This window comes from Rousettus aegyptiacus, unplaced genomic scaffold (assembly GCF_014176215.1).
Source record: "Rousettus aegyptiacus isolate mRouAeg1 unplaced genomic scaffold, mRouAeg1.p scaffold_m13_p_3, whole genome shotgun sequence".
Taxonomy (NCBI): Eukaryota; Metazoa; Chordata; class Mammalia; order Chiroptera; family Pteropodidae; genus Rousettus; species Rousettus aegyptiacus.
The window spans coordinates 634,116-652,052 of NW_023416306.1; the positions used below are offsets into that span (position 1 = coordinate 634,116).

General features: G+C 61.0%; 1 protein-coding gene across 5 annotated transcripts; it reads left to right on the forward strand.

Moving 5' to 3' along the window:
• Positions 1-2,398: 2,398 nt before the first annotated feature.
• Positions 2,399-10,642, forward strand: SAPCD2 (suppressor APC domain containing 2). 5 transcript variants are annotated; one of them, XM_036239298.1, is made up of 6 exons: positions 2,399-4,090; positions 6,584-6,696; positions 7,179-7,325; positions 7,518-7,625; positions 7,745-7,869; positions 7,932-8,073. In XM_036239298.1, exons 1-6 carry the CDS (start codon positions 3,499-3,501, stop codon positions 7,936-7,938), a joined length of 1,092 nt encoding a protein of 363 aa, XP_036095191.1. In that variant the 5' UTR covers positions 2,399-3,498; the 3' UTR covers positions 7,939-8,073. The 5 variants fall into 5 exon arrangements, with proteins under 5 accessions (XP_036095191.1, XP_036095192.1, XP_036095190.1 ...); XM_036239299.1 differs by having other exon boundaries at positions 7,935-8,038; XM_036239297.1 differs by having other exon boundaries at positions 2,400-4,090; positions 7,745-7,864; positions 7,935-10,642.
• The last annotated feature ends 7,295 nt before the right edge of the window (positions 10,643-17,937 follow it).

Consider the following 17,937-nt stretch of genomic DNA (forward strand, 5'->3'; position numbering starts at 1 on the left):
CCTACCTGGACAACAGCTCGTTCCCAGAAAGTCACGTGACACCCTGCCTGCTCCATTTTGGGCGGCGCATGCTCCCATGTCACCCACTTAGGGAAACCCTCCCAGGTCATTTCAGCTCAGAGAGCATCCTCCCATGTTTCTCAGTTCCTTCCTGCCTTTCTGCATCCTCCATGGCCTGACTCCCCCACCCCATAAGAAGTAACCCCCACGAGTGATGGACATTGCTGGGTCACTGCCCTACCCATCATCACAGATCATTCCACCCAGGACGCAGTCCGTGTTTGTTGACTGAATGAGTGTTGGATCCCAAGCCCAGGACAGCGATTAGACCACAGCAAGTATTCACTGAGTACTTAATGAGTGAATGTCTGCCCTGATAGTTTATGACAGTTGAAGGGCAGTTTGGGGCAGATGTTGGAGGGGAAGGGCGTGTGTGGGAGGTAAGGAATCAGGAGCGAAGCAGGCTCCACACCCCTGGACAGAGTCCATGAGAACGCTATCACCCCTGCACATATGGCCTTGAAGGCGTGTGTCACTATGAATTTGGGGCCTGTCCCAGTCAGGGCGACCTTGGAATCCTACCCCAAGGTGAAGGGTGGGCCTGAGATCAGAAGGGTTTGCACGATCGGAGCTGTGTAGCCAGAGGCACCTGCAGGGCCAAGAGAAGCTGACCCACGGGGTCAGACGGATTAGTGCCAGTGAGGCGGAGGTGGGTGACAACCTCCTGATTGCTTGCCAGGGGCGGGCTACAGCCAAGGAGTCACCTTCCTTTTGTTCAAGGGCCTCATCCGAAGGGTTCGGGGGAGCAGGGCCCAGAGGCCATCATGGGTCCCTGGTTGTTATTGCAGGAATGGAGACCAAAGAACTCTGAGACAGGCTCGGAAACTGGGGGACAGTTGCCCATCCTTCACTCTATGCCCAGTGTTCGTCAGGGGACAGAGAGGCATGGCCCCTCTGCCCACCTCCAGGGAGTTCTAGGCTGGCACATTGAGAACCTAATTACAATTGGGATGAGTGCCTCAAAAAGTACAGGATCCGCAGGGGACCCATTCAGCCTGGGGCTCTCAGAAGCATCCCCATAGGGAGTGACAGCAAAGTTGAAAGCTACAATGTTGGGACAGCGTCAGGCCAAGCTGGAAAGTGCACTGGAAGGAGGAAGTGATCAGAGTTTAGGACAGTTAGGACAGGAAGGACTAGGGCCACACCTTAGTCCCATGCCCAGAGCTGGCACTAATTCCAGTTTCTCTATAATTTCCTCCAGCACCTAGTCAGGGGCCATGGGGAAGCTCACAGACCAAGTGTCAATAGGGCCACCTCCCCACAGCCTCAGCCTCTCTAAGTTGCCCTTTCTCCTCTGTACCGTTAGCTCAGGCTCACAGGGGCCCTGGCCTAACCTGGGCACTGCTGGCTGTGCTGTCCTGAGCTGTCACAGCACCATGTGCTTCCGAATGCTGGCCTCCACACACACACTAACCCCACAGAGCTGTCCCGAGCCCACGGGCCTCACCCTGGCTTGGTGTCCTCCCCAAGGATGGTGTTTCCTCTGTGACCTCCAGGATGAGGTTTCCCAGCTGTCCACTGAGCACCTTGGGGTGGCCCCACCCTGCTCCCAAAGAGCACAGGAAGACAACCACCTTGGGAGAAAGCAGACCCATGCTTTGAAGGGCAGGGCACCTAACCAGACTTCCAAGGGTGGGTCAGGTTCCTGAGTAGTTTCAAAGGGTGCACGGCAGCCAGCCAGGAGCAGATGCGGAAGGGTGTTCCTGGTAGCAGAGCCGCCACGTGCAGAGGCCCAGGGGGCCAGAGCAGGGAGCTGAACTGCGGGACATACAGCTTGAATGCTGTCCTGGGATTTTGGCCAGTCCTGCCACTAAAAGGGAAGCCAGGGAGAGACCAGGCTCCATGTGGCACCTCCAGGCTCACAGCGTTCTAGGTCCCCCAAATTCCTTACTACAAAGGAGCCCTGACTATCAGGGGTCATCCTGAGGAAAAGTGGACGCGGGACACTCCCTGGCCAGGGCGACTGCCCTTACAGCCGGAGGCACATGCACCAATGCCTTGGGGCCCAAGGACACAGAGGCTCAGGTAGGCAGGCCACCAAGTGGGGCTCGAGGGAGGCCAGCCAGAGGGCTAAGGTGAGCCCTGTGCCAGCGGCCTGTCTGGAGGGGGTGCCTGGCGACTCTGTGCTGATTTATCCTTGAGGAGGGACAGTCTGCCTAGGAAGCAGCAGGTGACACATAGGCAATGCGCGGTTTCAAGATACTCGAGCTGTAGGAATGTCTGGGAAGACCGAGCGGGGAGGGATGGGGACTGGGCAGGGCCTGGAGGACAGGCAGTGGTGAAGCCAGGGGGTTCCAGGCAGACAGCATCTTGGGAACCTTTCCGGCTTGGGGGAGGGGCGGGGGGACTCTCACGGGTCAGGTCAGTCCTGAGGTAGGATCCCAGAGCTGAACCGCAGGCTAAGCCCTGGCGCCCTCACAGGTTGACCAGACAGAATGACTGGATCCCAGCTGGGAAGGAAGCAGGGACTGTGGGGACACAGGGCTGTCCGGCTAGCCTGAGAAGGCCATGAGAGGCAGGAAGGAGGGCAGCTGGAGGAGGTGTGCAGTGAGAGGAAGAGTCTGGAGCAGAGGACCTCAGGAGCTGAGGAGAGCTGGTCACCAGATGGGGATCTGGGGACACAGGAAAAAGTAGCTTTGTCCTGCAGTAGGCAGGAGAGGCCAAGCTGTCCCCAGGGTCCAGGGGAGGTGCTTTTGCAGTGCGGACAGAGAGGCCTCTGTGAGGGGAAGCGCCCAGCCGGCTGGAGCCCACAACCCTCTTGGGGCCCGCCTGGCATAAGAGAAAGGGGCCCAAGAGTCGGCGGTTTCTGTGCGCGGGGACTCTTAGAGAAGAGTGCCAGGGGAGCTAGAGGGGGAAAGTGGGTCCCTGGATGGGGTGTGCTCCCTCCCCATCCTTATCCCTCGAGGCCACCTGGGGACAGGTTTGGGGTTGGGTGCCAGGCCCCGCCCGAAGAGAGGTGGGCCGGGCGACCAATCTGAGCGAGGGCTGAGCCGCGGCGAGAGGGTTGGTGCGGTGGAGTTGGAGGAGCAGAAGGGCGGTCCGCTCGGGGACCCTTCCCCCACCCTGCGAGGCCAGGAGGGAGGCAGACTGGGGGACCCCGCCCCTGCCAGCCATGGGCCTCCGCGCGGCCGCGACCCTCTAGGTACCGCGGTGTGAGCGCCCGCGGCGCTGGCCCCTCGGCCGGAAAAATCAAACCGGGCAGGCGGCCTCTCAGCCAATCGGGGAGCAGGTGGGCCAGCCCCGGCCAATGGCCGCCGCGAATGCTAATGAGCGCTGACGCCACGAGGAGGCCCATTCAAAAGTAGCAGCTATTGTCGCGACCGGTTGCGTGCGCCCGCCCGGCCCCGCCGTCGGGCCGCGCGGGGACGGAACCCGGGTGCGCGCGGGGACGCAACCCAGGGGCACGCGGGGACCCAGCTCCGAGCGGGCCCGGGACCCATGGCCGGAGCCGCGATGGCCGAGCCGGGCCGCGGGACAGCTGCCGCGCCCGCGCCGGGCACCGAGGGGCTGCCGCGCGCCTTCCTGCAGAGCCTGCGCACCCTCTTCGACATCCTGGACGACCGGCGCCGGGGCTACGTGCACCTGCGCGAGATCGAGTCCCGCTGGCAGGGCGCCGACGCGCGCGAGCTGCCCCGCGGCGTGCTCGAGGGCCTGCGCCAGGTGGCCCCGGCCAGCGGCTACCTGACCTTCGAGCGCTTCGTGGCCGGCTTACGCACCTCGCTGCTGAACGCCGACGGCGGCCCGCGCGGCCTGGCCCGCGCCCAAGCCCGAGGAGGCGGCCCGCCACGGCCCGGGGGCCAGCCGCCACCGCCGGCGCCGCAGCGCCTGGCGTTTGCGCCTGCGGACGAGCCGCGGACCGTCCTGGAGAGAAAGCCCCTGCCGCTGGGTGCGCGCCCCCCGGCGGCCGGCCCCGGCGGCGCGGCCCGGAGCCTGGAGAAGCTGTGCGGTCCGGCTGAGGCCGCGCTCGGCCTGGCCGATCCCGAGCGGCCGCAGGGCGCGGCCCTGGAGCGGAGCCCCAGCGCGGACGCTGGTGAGTACTGGGCGGTTCTCCTCGGGCCAGCGCCTGCGGCCGCAGCCCGGGAAGTGCCGCCTCCGCATCTTCTCCCGGGGAACGGGGACAGGAAGCTCCCTGTGGGTTCATGAGCCTGGGTCGCGCTCCAGGCCCAGAGGGAAAGGGGCCTCTACCTGTCCTAGTGTGCTCAGCGGCCAGGAGGCCGTCCCGCCTTTCCTCCACCACAGCGCCAAGGGCCTGGTGGGTGACCCGGCAAAGCGCACCAAAAGCCACCGCACCAAACATGAGCTGGGCCCGGGGTGTGAGGGCACTGTCCACTTCCGGTGCTTCCCCACGCCTGGGGACACCTGGGCCCTTGGTGTCATCACTGGCGACTACTTAGGCAGAGACTTTCCCCTCTAGTGCCCAGTAAGGGTCCCCCAGACTGTGGCAAGAGGCCCTCACTGCCTTCCTGGGTCCTTTTCAGTATGACAGTTCCGCCAAGAGGGTGGGGCGTCTGTCCCCCACTGAGGCCAGGGCAGGCAGGAGCTGCTGCCCAGGAGGACCTGGCCCCGTTGCCAGGCAGAGCAAATAGGTGGATGGGTGTCCAGCCCCGGGGTGGGGATGGGGGCCGAGCCGCCACTGACCCTAGGGAGGGACACAGGGCACAGCCCCTGGCATGGCTGGCAGTTGGCGGGGACAGAAGGTGGCTGAGTGTCCCCCGTGCCTGCCCGGGGGACAGGATCTGCAGTAGGGCTGGTGCAGGGCCTTCCGCCCGTGGAGCTTCTGCCCTTCGTGTGGTGCCCGCTGCTCTGCCAGCCTCGCTGGACCCCGCCCTGGCCTCCGCCATAGTCCTCAGCCCCGTGACTGGCGCTTGTGGGCCGTAGTGGCCTCTGGCCTCCCTTGTGACCTGACCCAGCAGCTCACCCCAGGCTGGTTACTCCCCCTGCCCCTCACTGCCTAGCCTCCCCGACCCCATGGTGTGTGTCTGGGGGGGGGGGCGACCTCTGGGTGTGGCTTGCCCCAAATGCAGGGCCAATGCCATCCATGGAATCAGCTGTGGAATTGGGGCTTGGAGGCCTCAGCCCTGTGGGTCACTTACTGTGCCCCTCTGGCTGGCACAGGGTTGGGCCTGTGCCCAGTGACCACCACGGAGCAGCACGAGCCTCAGGTGAGGGCTCTCACTGTCACCTTTTACAGGCAGAGGCCCAGACGAAGGGTGCGACATGTTCTTGGGGTGTCAGATCTGGAGCTCTGAGACCCCCTGGCTCCCCAAGAAGAGAAAGCCACACAAACAGCCCATCTCCAGAGACCCAGGCCCTCTCTTTCACTTCCTGTTGGGGCCCAGTGTGTGTTGTACCTGAGCCCGGCCTGGCCCCTTAGGTACAGGCTACTAGCTCAGGCCCAGATGGGGACAGGGCTGGCTCTGCCTGCCGGTCACCCAGCTGGACGTCCAGTGTGCTGTTATCTGGGGACCGGGAGCTGCCCTGCAGACTCGCCAGTGCAGACGGCCCAGGTGTCCCAGGGTGTCCAACGTCCCCCGCCTCCCTCCGCCTGTACCTCCTCTGCTGGCCGCATGGCAGGTTGGAACGTGAACTTGGGGCCGCTCGGAGCTTGTCTGCCAGGGCTGGCTGGTGGCCCACATTCCACCTTGTGCCAAGCCCTCGGGACGTGTCCCTGCCATGCACACCTGCACCCCCTGCTTGCATCACCTGCCCGCTCCCCTAGCGCGGTGCCAGGGGCATGGCCTCTGAAGAAGAGCTAGATGTGGTAGCTGCAGCTAGGGAGGGAGAGGGGGGTGACTTCCACACATGGCCATACTCCTCCCCTCCTGGGGGAGCCCTGCACATGCTCCCCCTCCCCCAAGGAAACTAGCCAGCCCTCCAAGGAAGCCCTGGCCTTCTGGCCGCAGGTGGACATGGGAGCTGCAGAAGCTCCTGAGTTGCTCACGGAGTGCACTGCACCCCCCTGGGGCCTGGGGCGGACCATGGTGCAGCCCTGCCTGGGAAAAGTCAGGTCTCTGCCACGCGCAGCCCCACGTGGTGCCCGCAGGAGCTCCCCGAAGGGCCGGGCTACCAGGGAGGGGCGGGGGAGACCAGAGGCCCCGTGCGCTTGCTCACGTTGTCCATACCTGCAGCCTTCAAGCCTAAGGTGGGCAACTGGGGTGCAGAGACAGCTGGGTAAGCCTTGCCCTTGGGAGCTCACGCCCAGCTCATGTGCACACGCACATGTAGTGTGTGCAAGTGTGCAGCCATGCGGCCCACCCCAAGGCAGGTGGGGGCTAAGTGGAGACCAGACCCCAGCCAGGCACAGAGGCAGGGTGTGGATGGGGCTAGGCTCCTGCCTGAGACCCCGGGCCCAACTGAGATGGGGCGGGGCCCAGATAGGCTCTGAGTTGCCCATGACCCCACAGGTGTGCAGGCCTGGATCAAGGCTTTGTGTTGCCAGGGGCCATGGGAGAGTGGTCTGGACAGACCTGGAACCAGGCCGTGGGGGTTGAGCTTGACTGGGTGGGCCTTGCCTCTGCTGCAGGTGCAGTGGCTTGCAGGGCCTGGGAGCCAGGCGTGGGGGATGCCTGGCGGGCTCCCCCGGCCCGAGGGCAACGTCGGAGGCACACTATCACCAATGGCGTGGACTGTGACCTGGTGAGTGGGCTCCAAGGGGGCTCTGGGGCTCTCTCCATCTTGCCTAGGATTGGACTAGGCCCCCATGCTCAGTCTCCTGGGTTCTGGGGGTGGCCTGTGGCAGGCACATGGGTCAGCTCTAAGCATCTTTTTGCGCGTGGACTTGAATCCACTTTAGGAATCCACCCTAAGGTCAGGCTGGGGGAGAGGGGCCCTGGACGTTCTGTGGCCATGGGCTCGGCCACCCGCGGGAACTGCTCCTGGCCCAGCTCACCAGCTGCGCGCTCACCGTCCCCTCAGGAAAGGGTGCTGAGGGCCAGTCACTTGTACTCCCTAGGGAAGCTAGGGTAGAAGGGCACTAAAGGACCCCGGCGGAGGGGCCTGCCCTGCTCAGCGCAGAGGCGCGTGGGGGCTCGGTGCGCAGGCGCGCGCCTGCGGGTCGGGGTGCGCGGGCCCTCGCTGCCGCGTGCTCAGCGGCGCCTGCGTGCCCCCGCGCGTGGCAGCTGAAGCAGATGGCGGAGCTGGAGCAGGAGAAGGAGGTGCTGCTGCAGGGCCTGCAGATGATGGCGAGGGGCCGCGACTGGTACCAGCAGCAGCTGCAGCGTGTGCAGGAGCGCCAGCGCCGCCTGGGCCGGGACAGGGCCAGCGCCGTGAGTGACACCGCGCCCGTCCCCGGGCAGAGGGGCCCCCGACTGTGACGCTTCCCCACCAGCAACTCCCCTGGGCTCTCGGCTCTGGGCGGTAACTTCCAGGGGCAGGAGTGCCACCCGTGGGGACCCCTCAGGGCACGGTGGCTGACCCTGGGCTGCTCTCTGACTACCCGTCCCCTGCTTGCCTCCCAGAACTTTGGGGCTGAGGGGAGCGCCCCGCCCCTGGGGCGGCTGCTGCCCAAGGTCCAGGAGGTGGCCCGGTGCCTGGGGGAGCTGCTGGCTGCGGCCTGTGCCGGCAGGGTGAGTGTCCCCGGACCGCCCCGCACCCATGCTGCGGTCCAGGCCCAGCTCGGTGCCGCCCCGCACCCCCGTCCTGGAGGCAGGGCCTGCCGGACCTGCCTGACCATGCCCTCCCGCAGGCTCTGCCCTCGTCTTTCTCGGGGCCCCCGTGCCCCGGCATGGCCCCTGCCTCGCCCTCGGCCCCCGGCCGGCAGCAGACCATTCTCATGCTGAAAGAGCAGAACCGACTTCTCACCCAGGTGAGGTGTGGGGTGCGTGTGGGGGAGTCGGCGGCCCGGCAGGCCCTGAGCGTCCCCCGTCTGCCAGGAGGTGACGGACAAGAGCGAGAGGATCACGCAGCTGGAGCAGGAGAAGTGTGCCCTCATCAAGCAGCTGTTCGAGGCCCGCGCCCTCAGCCAGCAGGACGCCGGGCCTCTGGACTCCACCTTCATCTAGCTGGCCGCAGGCGGGACCTCTCAGCCCGGTCCGGCGCTGGCCCCGGGCGGGCACCCCTTGATCCCCACCTGTCGGGCTGAAGACCACCTGACTGGCCTGGACATAGCCCACCATCATCCCAATCTGGGCTCCCCCAGAATGCCCCCAAGCCCAGGTGTGGCCATCAGGTAGGCCATCCCCCGGTATGTCCTGGCCTGCCCTGGGGGCCGGGGCAGACGTGGGGAAGAGCTCCAGCGTGCAGATGCAGCCTGAAGCTCCTGCACGTGGGGGACCCCTCCTCGTGTTTACCGGATTTCAGGCTGCCCCGGGAAGGAGGGCTTTTGGCAGCCCTGCCCCCACGTTTACAGCTGACCAGACAGCCCTCCCGCCTAGGGTCTTCAGTAAATGGTACTGGTCACACTAGGTTGCACTTTTGCTAGCGGCCAGCAGAGGGCATTATGCGCTCTCTGGTCCTGGGCCCTGGAGCTCCACCATGGTGTCTCAGATGGGGTGGGGTGTAAGGGACCCTGGGGTGGGCTGAGACACCTGAGGGGCATCTTCCTTCAACCCAGAGCTCCAAGACTAGAGGGCTGTCCGTCACCAGGTGCAGATGGAGGATGGGATGGTTCTAAGGGGGTTCTACTTGTGCTGGTTCCAGGGGACCCCAGGGCTGGTGGTTGAGTTCACACTTGGGCCAAGGCTAGAGGGTCCTACAGTTGGGCTAGAAGGATGGCCTGCTGGTCCCCTCCACACAGACTCCAGTCCTAAACCACTTGGGTTAGCTGTCATCTGTCCCGGCCAGGACTAAATCCCGAGCAATCTGTGACCCAGGTACAGGACCTTGGGCCCACCAGGCCAGGGTAGGCTACGGTCACCAGTGTCACTCAGGCGTGGCCTTAATCTGGAGAGGGCCCCGTCCCCAGGAAGCATGCCTGGGCCTCCCAGAGATTCCCCAAGGTGCCTTGGCTGAGCACCTGCATCAGGGCCCACCCCACAGGTTCCCCGGGCATGTGGCATCTGTCACTCCCTTTGTCCCCCCCACCCCCAGCTTGGCCCTGGTCTGGGCTGGGGGAGAGAGAGCACTTCTCAGACAAGCCTGAGCTGCAGCCCTAGGGAGGAGGCTGGGGCTGGGTCCCCAGCAGGGGTCACTGCCCACCCCAACCCCACTCACCAGGCCAGGCCTGCTAAAGAGTGCCTTGACCCCAGGAGGGGCCTGGTGCCATCTCCGTGGGGACTCCCAAGCCGAGGGCACAGTAACGTAGGCAGGTTGTGCAGTTGAGGGCCCCGGAAGTAGGGTGTGAGCTTGTATGAAGCACAGGGACCCCCACAGATGGGGCGGATAGCCTCCTGCAACCCTGAAGAGGAGGGTCCCAGGTGCAGGCTGGGGGTCTAGGCGGCAGACCATGTGCCAGGTTGGCCCCAAATCATCCCAGCCTGCAAGCTGCCCTCCTTGGAAGGTGGGGGCGGGTTCTCCTGGAAGTGGGGGGCCAGGTCCTAAAGTCCCAGGTACAGCCTCCAGCACCCAGGTGGACTTGCGATGCAGTGGTTAGCCCAGTGCCAGCCAAGGAGGGATCCTTAGGACCTGCCCACCAGGATGTCCCCAAGTCCTCCTTCCTGGTGTTTGGATTTGCCTCTTCTCCTCATCTCATAACCTGTCCCCCTAAACCAGCCCAGGCTCTAAGCCCACCCCCACTGGGGTGGGGGAGCTCTCTTCTCAGGTTCTCCAAACGCAGCCTGTCACTTTTCTGGAACTGAAAAGTGCACTGTCTCCTGCCCGTTATCCTTCCATGACTGCATTACTCGGGGCAGACCCAGGCCCGGGATAGCACCAGCCTCGAGCCCCTCCGGCATCGGGACTGCGGCTGCGCGGGCAGCCTCCGCCCCGTGGGCTGTGCGTGTGTCATTCCGGCCGGAGCAGCCCGTGCCTGCTTCGCCTGCCTCGCCCCTGCCCGGCCTTTCGGGCTGGATGGAGGGAAGAAATCAAGGGAACAGCCTCCGGACGAGCGCGCGGCCGCGCCTGTGGGCTCCAGGCTTCCGGAACCTGGGAGACACCAAGTGGAGCCGGACACAGGGGACCTCCCGCATGAGGCCGCGCCTTCAGCTGCAGGCCACACACAGGCAACGGGAAAAGCAGCCTCCCTTGGCCCTCGTGTTCCATGCAGGGTGACGTCTGGCCGCAAGGACAGGGTTGCCAGCGGCCCCAGGCTGGCAGGGCCAGGCGCCTAGCGAACACAGACATCTCTGGAGCGGGGTTCCTCAGCCTTGCACAGTGACGCTGGGGCCTTCCCCGGGCACTGTAGGGTGTCCGGTCACTTCCCCAGGCTCCGCACTAGGTGCCAGCAACGCGCATGCGCATGCAAACACCGGCCCCTGACTGCGGGGTCGGGTCACCCCAGTTGAGACCAGCTCCCGAGAAATGCGACTTCAGGCCTCAGTTTGGTGCAGATCAAGTTCTAAGGAAAATTAGCCTCTCCAGGTTAACAAATTTTCACAAACCGCGACAAGGAAAGAACCCACCATGAGAAACAGACCAGACGTTTCAGACGGTATCCAGTATAAACCTGTGTTTAAGGAAATAAAAGATTCTTGAAAATGAGAACAAGGATTAGTCTTTATGGTTTCTTATTCTATTTAAAGGTATAATCTTTTCTTCTATAAAGGTGACCAATAAAGTCTAAAAAAGAAATAGAACTTCTAGAAATAAAAATTTATCATTGAAATTAAAAACTCAAGCAGACCAAACTTTAGATAAAATTTTCAGCACAGCTAAAAAAAGACAGTGAATAGAGGCAGATGGGCACAGGAGTGACCGGTCGCGGAGGACATGGCCACGCGCCTGGCGGGAGTTCCTGGTAGGATGGGGAAGGTGGGGCGGTATCTGAAGGGAAAGGCTTCTATTTCCCCAGAATTGTCTAAAAACATCAGTCCTCAGATCCAGGAATCCCAACAGGTGCCAGCAGGGTAAGTAAAAAGAAAGATCATAAAAGAATCCAGAGCAAGTACCTGCACCGGAACGGCCACGGCAGCAGAGGACAGAAACAATGAGATGGGCCTTCCATGCCGGTCAGAATCCCGAAGCCGCTCAGGCCATTCCCAGAGGATGAGGGCAGAATAGAAACATCCTCGAAACGCACGACGTTAGAGAGGCGACCACCAACAGGGCTCCATCAGCAGGAACTGCAGAGGAAAGGCTGCAGAAAAGCCAGAATGCAAGGATCCCTGCGTGAGGACGGGTCAGTCACCACTCGCTGAGCGACAGATGCACTTAAAACGCAGTGACTTAAAGGAACAGTGGCTTCGCGGCCATCTCTGTGGGCGAGGGGTTTCAGGGCCGCCGTGCGGGGGGCTCGAGGAGGGTCTCCACGTGGCCGGAGGACACACTCCAAGGTGGCACGTTCGCATGGCTGTCGGCGGAGAATCTTGGTTTCTCGTCCCCACAGGGTCACTGGAGTGTCCTCATGCTGTGGCGGCCGGTCCCCTGGGGCCAGTGACCGAAGGGGAGCAGGCAGGAGGAAGCCGCGGGCCTCGGGGGTCCGAGCGAGTCCCACCGTCGCCTCTGTCTTGTTCCGTCCATCGGAAGCCAGTCCTTTCTCAAGGGATGTAGGGGGACTCGGGCTCCCCCTTTTCAAGGGAGTTAGAACCAAAAACTCTCTGGACATATTTTTAAATCGACCAAAATAGATCATTGAGTGTGTGGAAATCCAAACGGACGTTGACTGTAGATGATTACGACAATCCCGGTGCCGATCTGCGTGTGGGGCAACGAGGGAGGACGGAAACGAGGTCCGTGTCGCCACGCGAGGGGGGGGGGGGATGAGGCGCCCTCGAGCGCGTAGCTTTCACTCACTGTACACGTCGACGTAACTGGGAGAACCACGTAAAACCATGGCCGCTCGGTGAACCCCTCCCAAAAACGGAGGCCAGGGAGGTGGCATGGGGAAAGGAGGGTCGACCCTAAGAAGCAGAGAGAAAACCCAGGAAACAAAAAGACGGTAGAGACACGTCAGCAATCCTGACGTCTGTGACGGGACTGAGCTCTGGTGAAGGCTGCCGGACTGGGGGGTCATCAAGTCAGGTAAAAGCTCTTTTAAGAGACACACTGAAAACACGCTGACACCAAAAAACATAAGCGTAGGCAGTTGTATTAATATAAAATAACATAGACGGTAAGACAAGAGACATCACTGGTGGCGAAGATGGTGACTACCAGATAATAAAGGGCTTAACTTACCGGGAAAATAGAACAACCCCAATAACCCAGCCCCAGAATATGTAGATCGCAAGAGACACGCAGGCGTCTCACCGAGGAGGGTATACGCGGATGGCCTAGCTGCGTGTGAGAAGACATCCAATGGCCATTAGAAAAAATGCAAATTAAAACTACAGTGAGAGATCACTACACCCCGATCAGACCGGCTACAGTGAAAAATAGTGATAACACCCTATGCTGGCGAGGATGCGGAGAAACTGAGTCGCTCATACATCACCGGTGGCAACATCAAATGATACAGCCACTCTGGAAGAGTCTGGTACTCCCTTTTGAAACTAAAATCGAATTACCATATGCGAGGGGTAATTCGATGTGTCATCCATCTAGGGTGTGGCGCCCAGTCGTTTGATTGAACACCCGTCTTCAGTGCAGCTGGGAAGGTACTTTTTAGATGGGGCTAACATTTCCATCAGTCGACCCGGAGTGAAGCAGATTAACCTTCCTAACGTGGGTGGGCCTTGTCCGATCAGTTGAAGGCCGTGAGAGAAAGACTAAGGAAGCCCCGCAAAGAGGCAGGAATTCTTCCTGCAAATTGCCCGTGGACATAAGGCTGCGACTTCGCTGGGTCTGCGACCTCCGGCGCGCTGGCTCCTGCACCTGCACGAGCCAGCTCCCCAAGGGGAGCCACCCCTCCGGGGTCCTGCCTCTGTGTTCCTGTTGGTTCTCTCTCTGGGGCACTCCAATGGGTACAACACACCCCAGCACGTGCGTCTTTGGGCATTTTCCCTGCGGAGATGAAGCCACACTCAGGGACACGGCGTGAGCGTCCCAAGTAGCTTTATGGGTAACAGCCCCAAACCAGAAACCACAGCGTCCTTCTGTGGGCGACTGGGTGTGCAGACCATGGCCCTCCCACGCCGTGAGACAGGACCCGGCTGCCACGTGCACGAGCCTCAGGGGAACTATGCCGAATGGGGCCAGCCGGTCTCCGAAGGGCACGTGGCGGGTCCTTCATTTATGCAGCACTTGAACTAGAGAAGCTACAGAGACGGAGAACCAGGCGAGTGTGGCCCCGGGGGCAGTGTGGGGGTCTTGGGAGGATCCAGGTGAGTGTCTTGGTTGTGGTGGTTACATAGGCCACGCGTGTGGTAAACTAAAATCGAATTACCATATGCAGCGCCACACACACACACACACACACACACGCGTGTGGGACAGGTGCCGTGTCAGTACACCAATGTCTGGTTCAGATTTGCCACCGTGCTGTCATTGGATAAGCTGTTAACGTCGGGGAGACAGCACAAGGATGTCTGTGTGGGTATCGCCGCGGCCTCCTATGACTCTATAACTATTTCAGAGTAAAAAGGTGAGCCGAAACACAAATGCTTTAAAAAACGCATTATATATGTGTGTGTATGTATCTATCTATCAATATGTATCTATATACATGTATATCAAGAATTATCAGAACTGTAAAAAAAAAAATGGACAAACACACCATCCCAGGGGGAAATTTAACATCTCTCTAACGAGCCGGAATGACGTGGTAGGTTATTGCACTGATGCTGGGCTAACGGGCGGGGAGAGACCAGCGTGCTCACCAGTTAAACACATCCTCCTCTTCAGCACGTGACTATCCATGACTGACATTCGTCCAGGAAGCCAGCCCGACGGATGTCAGCAGATGGCTCTCGCCCACAGCACGGCCTGACTGTGACGTGAGTTAGAAATCGCCATCAGAGAGAAAACCAGAAGAGGCCCAGACTTTCATATATTGAAACACACACGTCAGATAAGAAATCACGATGAACGTGAAAAATATTACCGAAATGAAAACGGAAAGGGGGAAGTGGACGTGGATGCGAACACGTTAGAAAGAAAGAAAGTCCCCAAAGTCACGAGTGAAGCATTGAGCATCAGAGGCTGAAAGAGGAAAAGCGGAACGAATGCAAAGAATATGGAAGGACGAAATTATTAAAAATTACGTTAGCACATGTTTCTTGAGCAGATACTTTGTACCCGACGCTTCTCTTGATGCGGGGGACAGCTGAACAAAACAGGCACAAAAATTCCTGCTCGCGTAGAGTTATGTCCAAGAATAATAAAGACCAGAGTAGTGATCAGTGAAAAAACGCACATACATCACGGAAAACGTCGACACAGGCCCGGCCCTGGGGAGAAGCCAGGGGCGCACCGGGCTGGCGAAGGGTTAACGCGGCGAGGCAGAAGGAGACTTGGGCAGGAATGAGCAGGAAGGGGCGAGGGCAGGAAGGGGTGAGGGCAGGAAGGGGCAAGGTCGGCGCGCGCCCCGGGAGTGAGGCAGACGCTGGCGGCGCTTCAACCCAATCCATGCGAAGGGAGAAACTGCTAGAAAAAAAATGCAAAGCTAACTCAAGAGGCATCAGAAAAGCTACGTAACGCAACTCCTGGAGAGGAAACTGAAGTAGCGGTTTGAAACCCGACCGCGAGGAAAACACCACCTGTGACTCCAGAAACAGAGAATCCGCGCTCCCTGCCCGTTCCCATGGCCTCGCGTCCGCATGCCCTCGAATGCATGATCTTGAATTCAAAACCGAAGTGGGATTTTACAAGAATGGAAAAATACGATCTGACTCCATTCCAGCAACGGATAAGTGAGACACCGCGCTCCGTCCCAAGGGTTAGTCCTGAGGCAAGACGAGTTCAATATTTTAAAATTTGTTGTGATTCATGACGCTGACAGATTAAAGGGGAAAATATGGCCACAAGAGATGCAGAGAAAGTCAATAATGCTCGATATTAACTCGTATTTGTTTTAAAAAATTTTTCGTTAACCAAGAATTTACAAAGAAGCCTTCAGCCAACATTACACTTAATGGCGAAATGCTGAAAGTCTTCTTTATGATCAGGAAGACGATAGCGACGTCCGTTATGGGCAATGCCACTCGAAGTGTTATTGACAAAGGATTATTCGGAGGTTAACGGGGTTGTGATTACAAAAATAATATGAAAAGTCCATTGAATTTCTCTATACCAGCAAAGGAAAATATTAGAAAATGTAATTTGAAACCGTAAACTATTATGTGCCAAGTACTTAAATCTAAGAAAAAATGTGCAAGACCTTTAAAGAGAAAATTATTTAAAACTTTGTTTGGAAAGACTTACGGGAAAGCCTAAGCAAACAGAGAAATAAACCATGGTTTTGGAGGAAACACTCAATGTCTTAGAGATGCCCACTTGCCCCAACGGGTGCGTATAACTGATGTAACCGCAGTGCAAATCCCAGCGGTTTTTCGAGGAATTTGGGAAGCCCGGCGAAAACTTCCGTGGAGGAGCTAAGGGCTCCAGGAAAAGGAGCAGAAAAGGGACTTCCGTCCCCAGGTGGACGGACCCCAGCACCCTGAGATGCATGCTGTGCAGTGGGTGAACACACCATCAGGTGTGACACCCAGCGCTGGGACAGCCTGTTCCCCGCGCGGGAACACGGGGCCTGGATCCTTTCCTCGTCCGGGTGGACCGGAGGCTGGCGCTCAGCAGTAAGCCCTTTAGAAAATGACAGAGGGGCGAGCGTAAGGCCTCATGCGAGACCCCAAAAAACGACAGAGCAGGAAACCGAGGCACGTGGACCAGTGAAGAGCTTTCATGGTTGCATGGCCAGAGAGCATCGACGTCCCGGGCACAGCTGACCCTTGACCAGCAGCAGAGTTGGGGCCCCACACCCCTAGCACCATCAAAGATCCACGTACAACGTTGGACTCCCCTGAAACCGCAGAGACTAATGGCGTCCCGTTGACCAGAAAAGCGTTACTGGCAACGAGGTCAGCTGACTCGTGTTTTGCAAGTCGAGTGCATCCATCCCGCACTGTATTCTTCCATTAGTGAGCTAGAGGAGACAATCATTAGGAAGATACATTGACAGTATTGAATGACGAAAAATCCACCTGTCAGTGGCCCCAAACCCGAGCTTTCCCAGGGTCAGCCGTGTACTCACGGGGTGCCTGCAAGTCAGTAAGGAAACGTGGAGAACCCTAGAAGTGGACTGACGCTCCACAGAAAAAAACACCCAGGCCAGAAAACCATCTGGCAGCCAGGCAACCAGAGTGACCGAGCCGCCGTGCAGGGGCGACCCGGGTGCAGCCTAGAAATGGACCGTGGGGGAGAGAAACAGGTCATTACAGCTCCGCCAGTAGCTGAAAACACGGCTCCGAAGCCAGGGAACCGCCGGAGCGCAGATGCACTGGCAGGCGGCCAGGCACGGAGCAAAGCCGAGGGCGGCACCGCATCAGGGCCACCAAGGGCTCCGCGGTGCTCCAGCTTTGTCGCTCGAGCCCTGCTCTTCTGCGGGACACTGCAGCTGCCAGGCAGCCTGGGACAAGTCGGCTCCCCGCAGGACAGGCGGCGGCTGCCGTGCCCACGCCCACGTACGGGCCGAACCTGCGGAGCCTCTCGCTCCCTGCGGCGCTCGGCGCGCCTTTGTCAGATGACAGCATGATTGCAAGAAGAAGCTCCTTCACTTGTCAGGGTGCGTCAGCCATTGTGGCTTCCGGTGGGGAGACTGAGGCAGAGGCAGTCCTGGGACGGAGGGCTGGATCCTGTGGGGGAGCAGGGGGCTCTAGGACCCCTCCCCCAGGGCCTCTCCCCCTTACAGCCACATGCTCGCCTGGGGCCCCGGCCAAGCAGCGGGCAGCAGGCCCGGAGCCCCGCCCCTACCCAGGTTCCCGCGGCCGGCTGCCCAGCCGGTGGCTCCTGCCAGGGCTGGCCTCCCCCTTGGGCGCCCCCAGCCGTCTTCCAGGGCCCGCGGGACCCCTCCGCGCCAAGGGGGGCGTTCCCGCGCTGGCCTCCGGCAGAGCTCGCCCCCAGCCCCCGTTCAGGCGGTTCCCTCTCCCGCTTCTTCCCAGGCTACTCTGGGCCCCAGGCCAGCGGCCCAGCTCCCGGCGCCTCCCGCCCCCCAGGGCAGGGTCCAGGCCCCATCCTCTCAGGCCTGGCGGGGCCGCATCCAAGGACTTGTCTGGAACCCCAGGGAGCCCTGCTCCGGCGCGGCGTGGGGGGGTCCTGGGGGCGGGCCGCAGCACGCCCGCCTTTCATGTCCCCTTCCCGCGCTGGGCTCCCTCTGGGCCGCCTTTGTCTCTTCCTTTCAGCCCGATCCGCAGGCCTCTCCCTCCCCTGGGTTTTCTGGGGTGGAAGAAAGGGCCCGGGAGGGGGGCGGGTTGTGCTGGCGGGAAACCCGGCCCCACCCAGAGACTTGCCGCTGGGCCCCTGCCAGGCGGGGCTTCAAGGAGGCCGAGCCAGCTCCTGGTTCCCACCCCTGCCGGCCTGGTCCCAGACTGGAAGAAAGGCGCCTTTGCCAGCCTGTGACCCAGACCCTCGGCCTGGGCAGCGATCCCAGCCCAGTCGTCCCGGCCTGTTCCAGCCCGCCGGGGTGTTGCCCAGACCCCGCCCCCATCAGATGCTGTCCTTTGCTCCCCCCCACCCCCACAGCTGGCACTCCCGGGTGGTCTTGTCACATGCCGTTCCTGTTCTCCGGGCCCGTGGTCCTGGAACTCCCATGCCGCTCAGGGCCACTGACCAGGCAAGGGGGCCGCTTGGCCGGGCCCACAGCGGGGCACGTGCGGGTTCGTGGGGGGCGGGGAAGCACAGAGGCCAGACATTTTGTTGGGGGGAGGGGCAGAGCTGGGGTCTGGGGCCAGCTGAGCACTTGCACACCCTAGC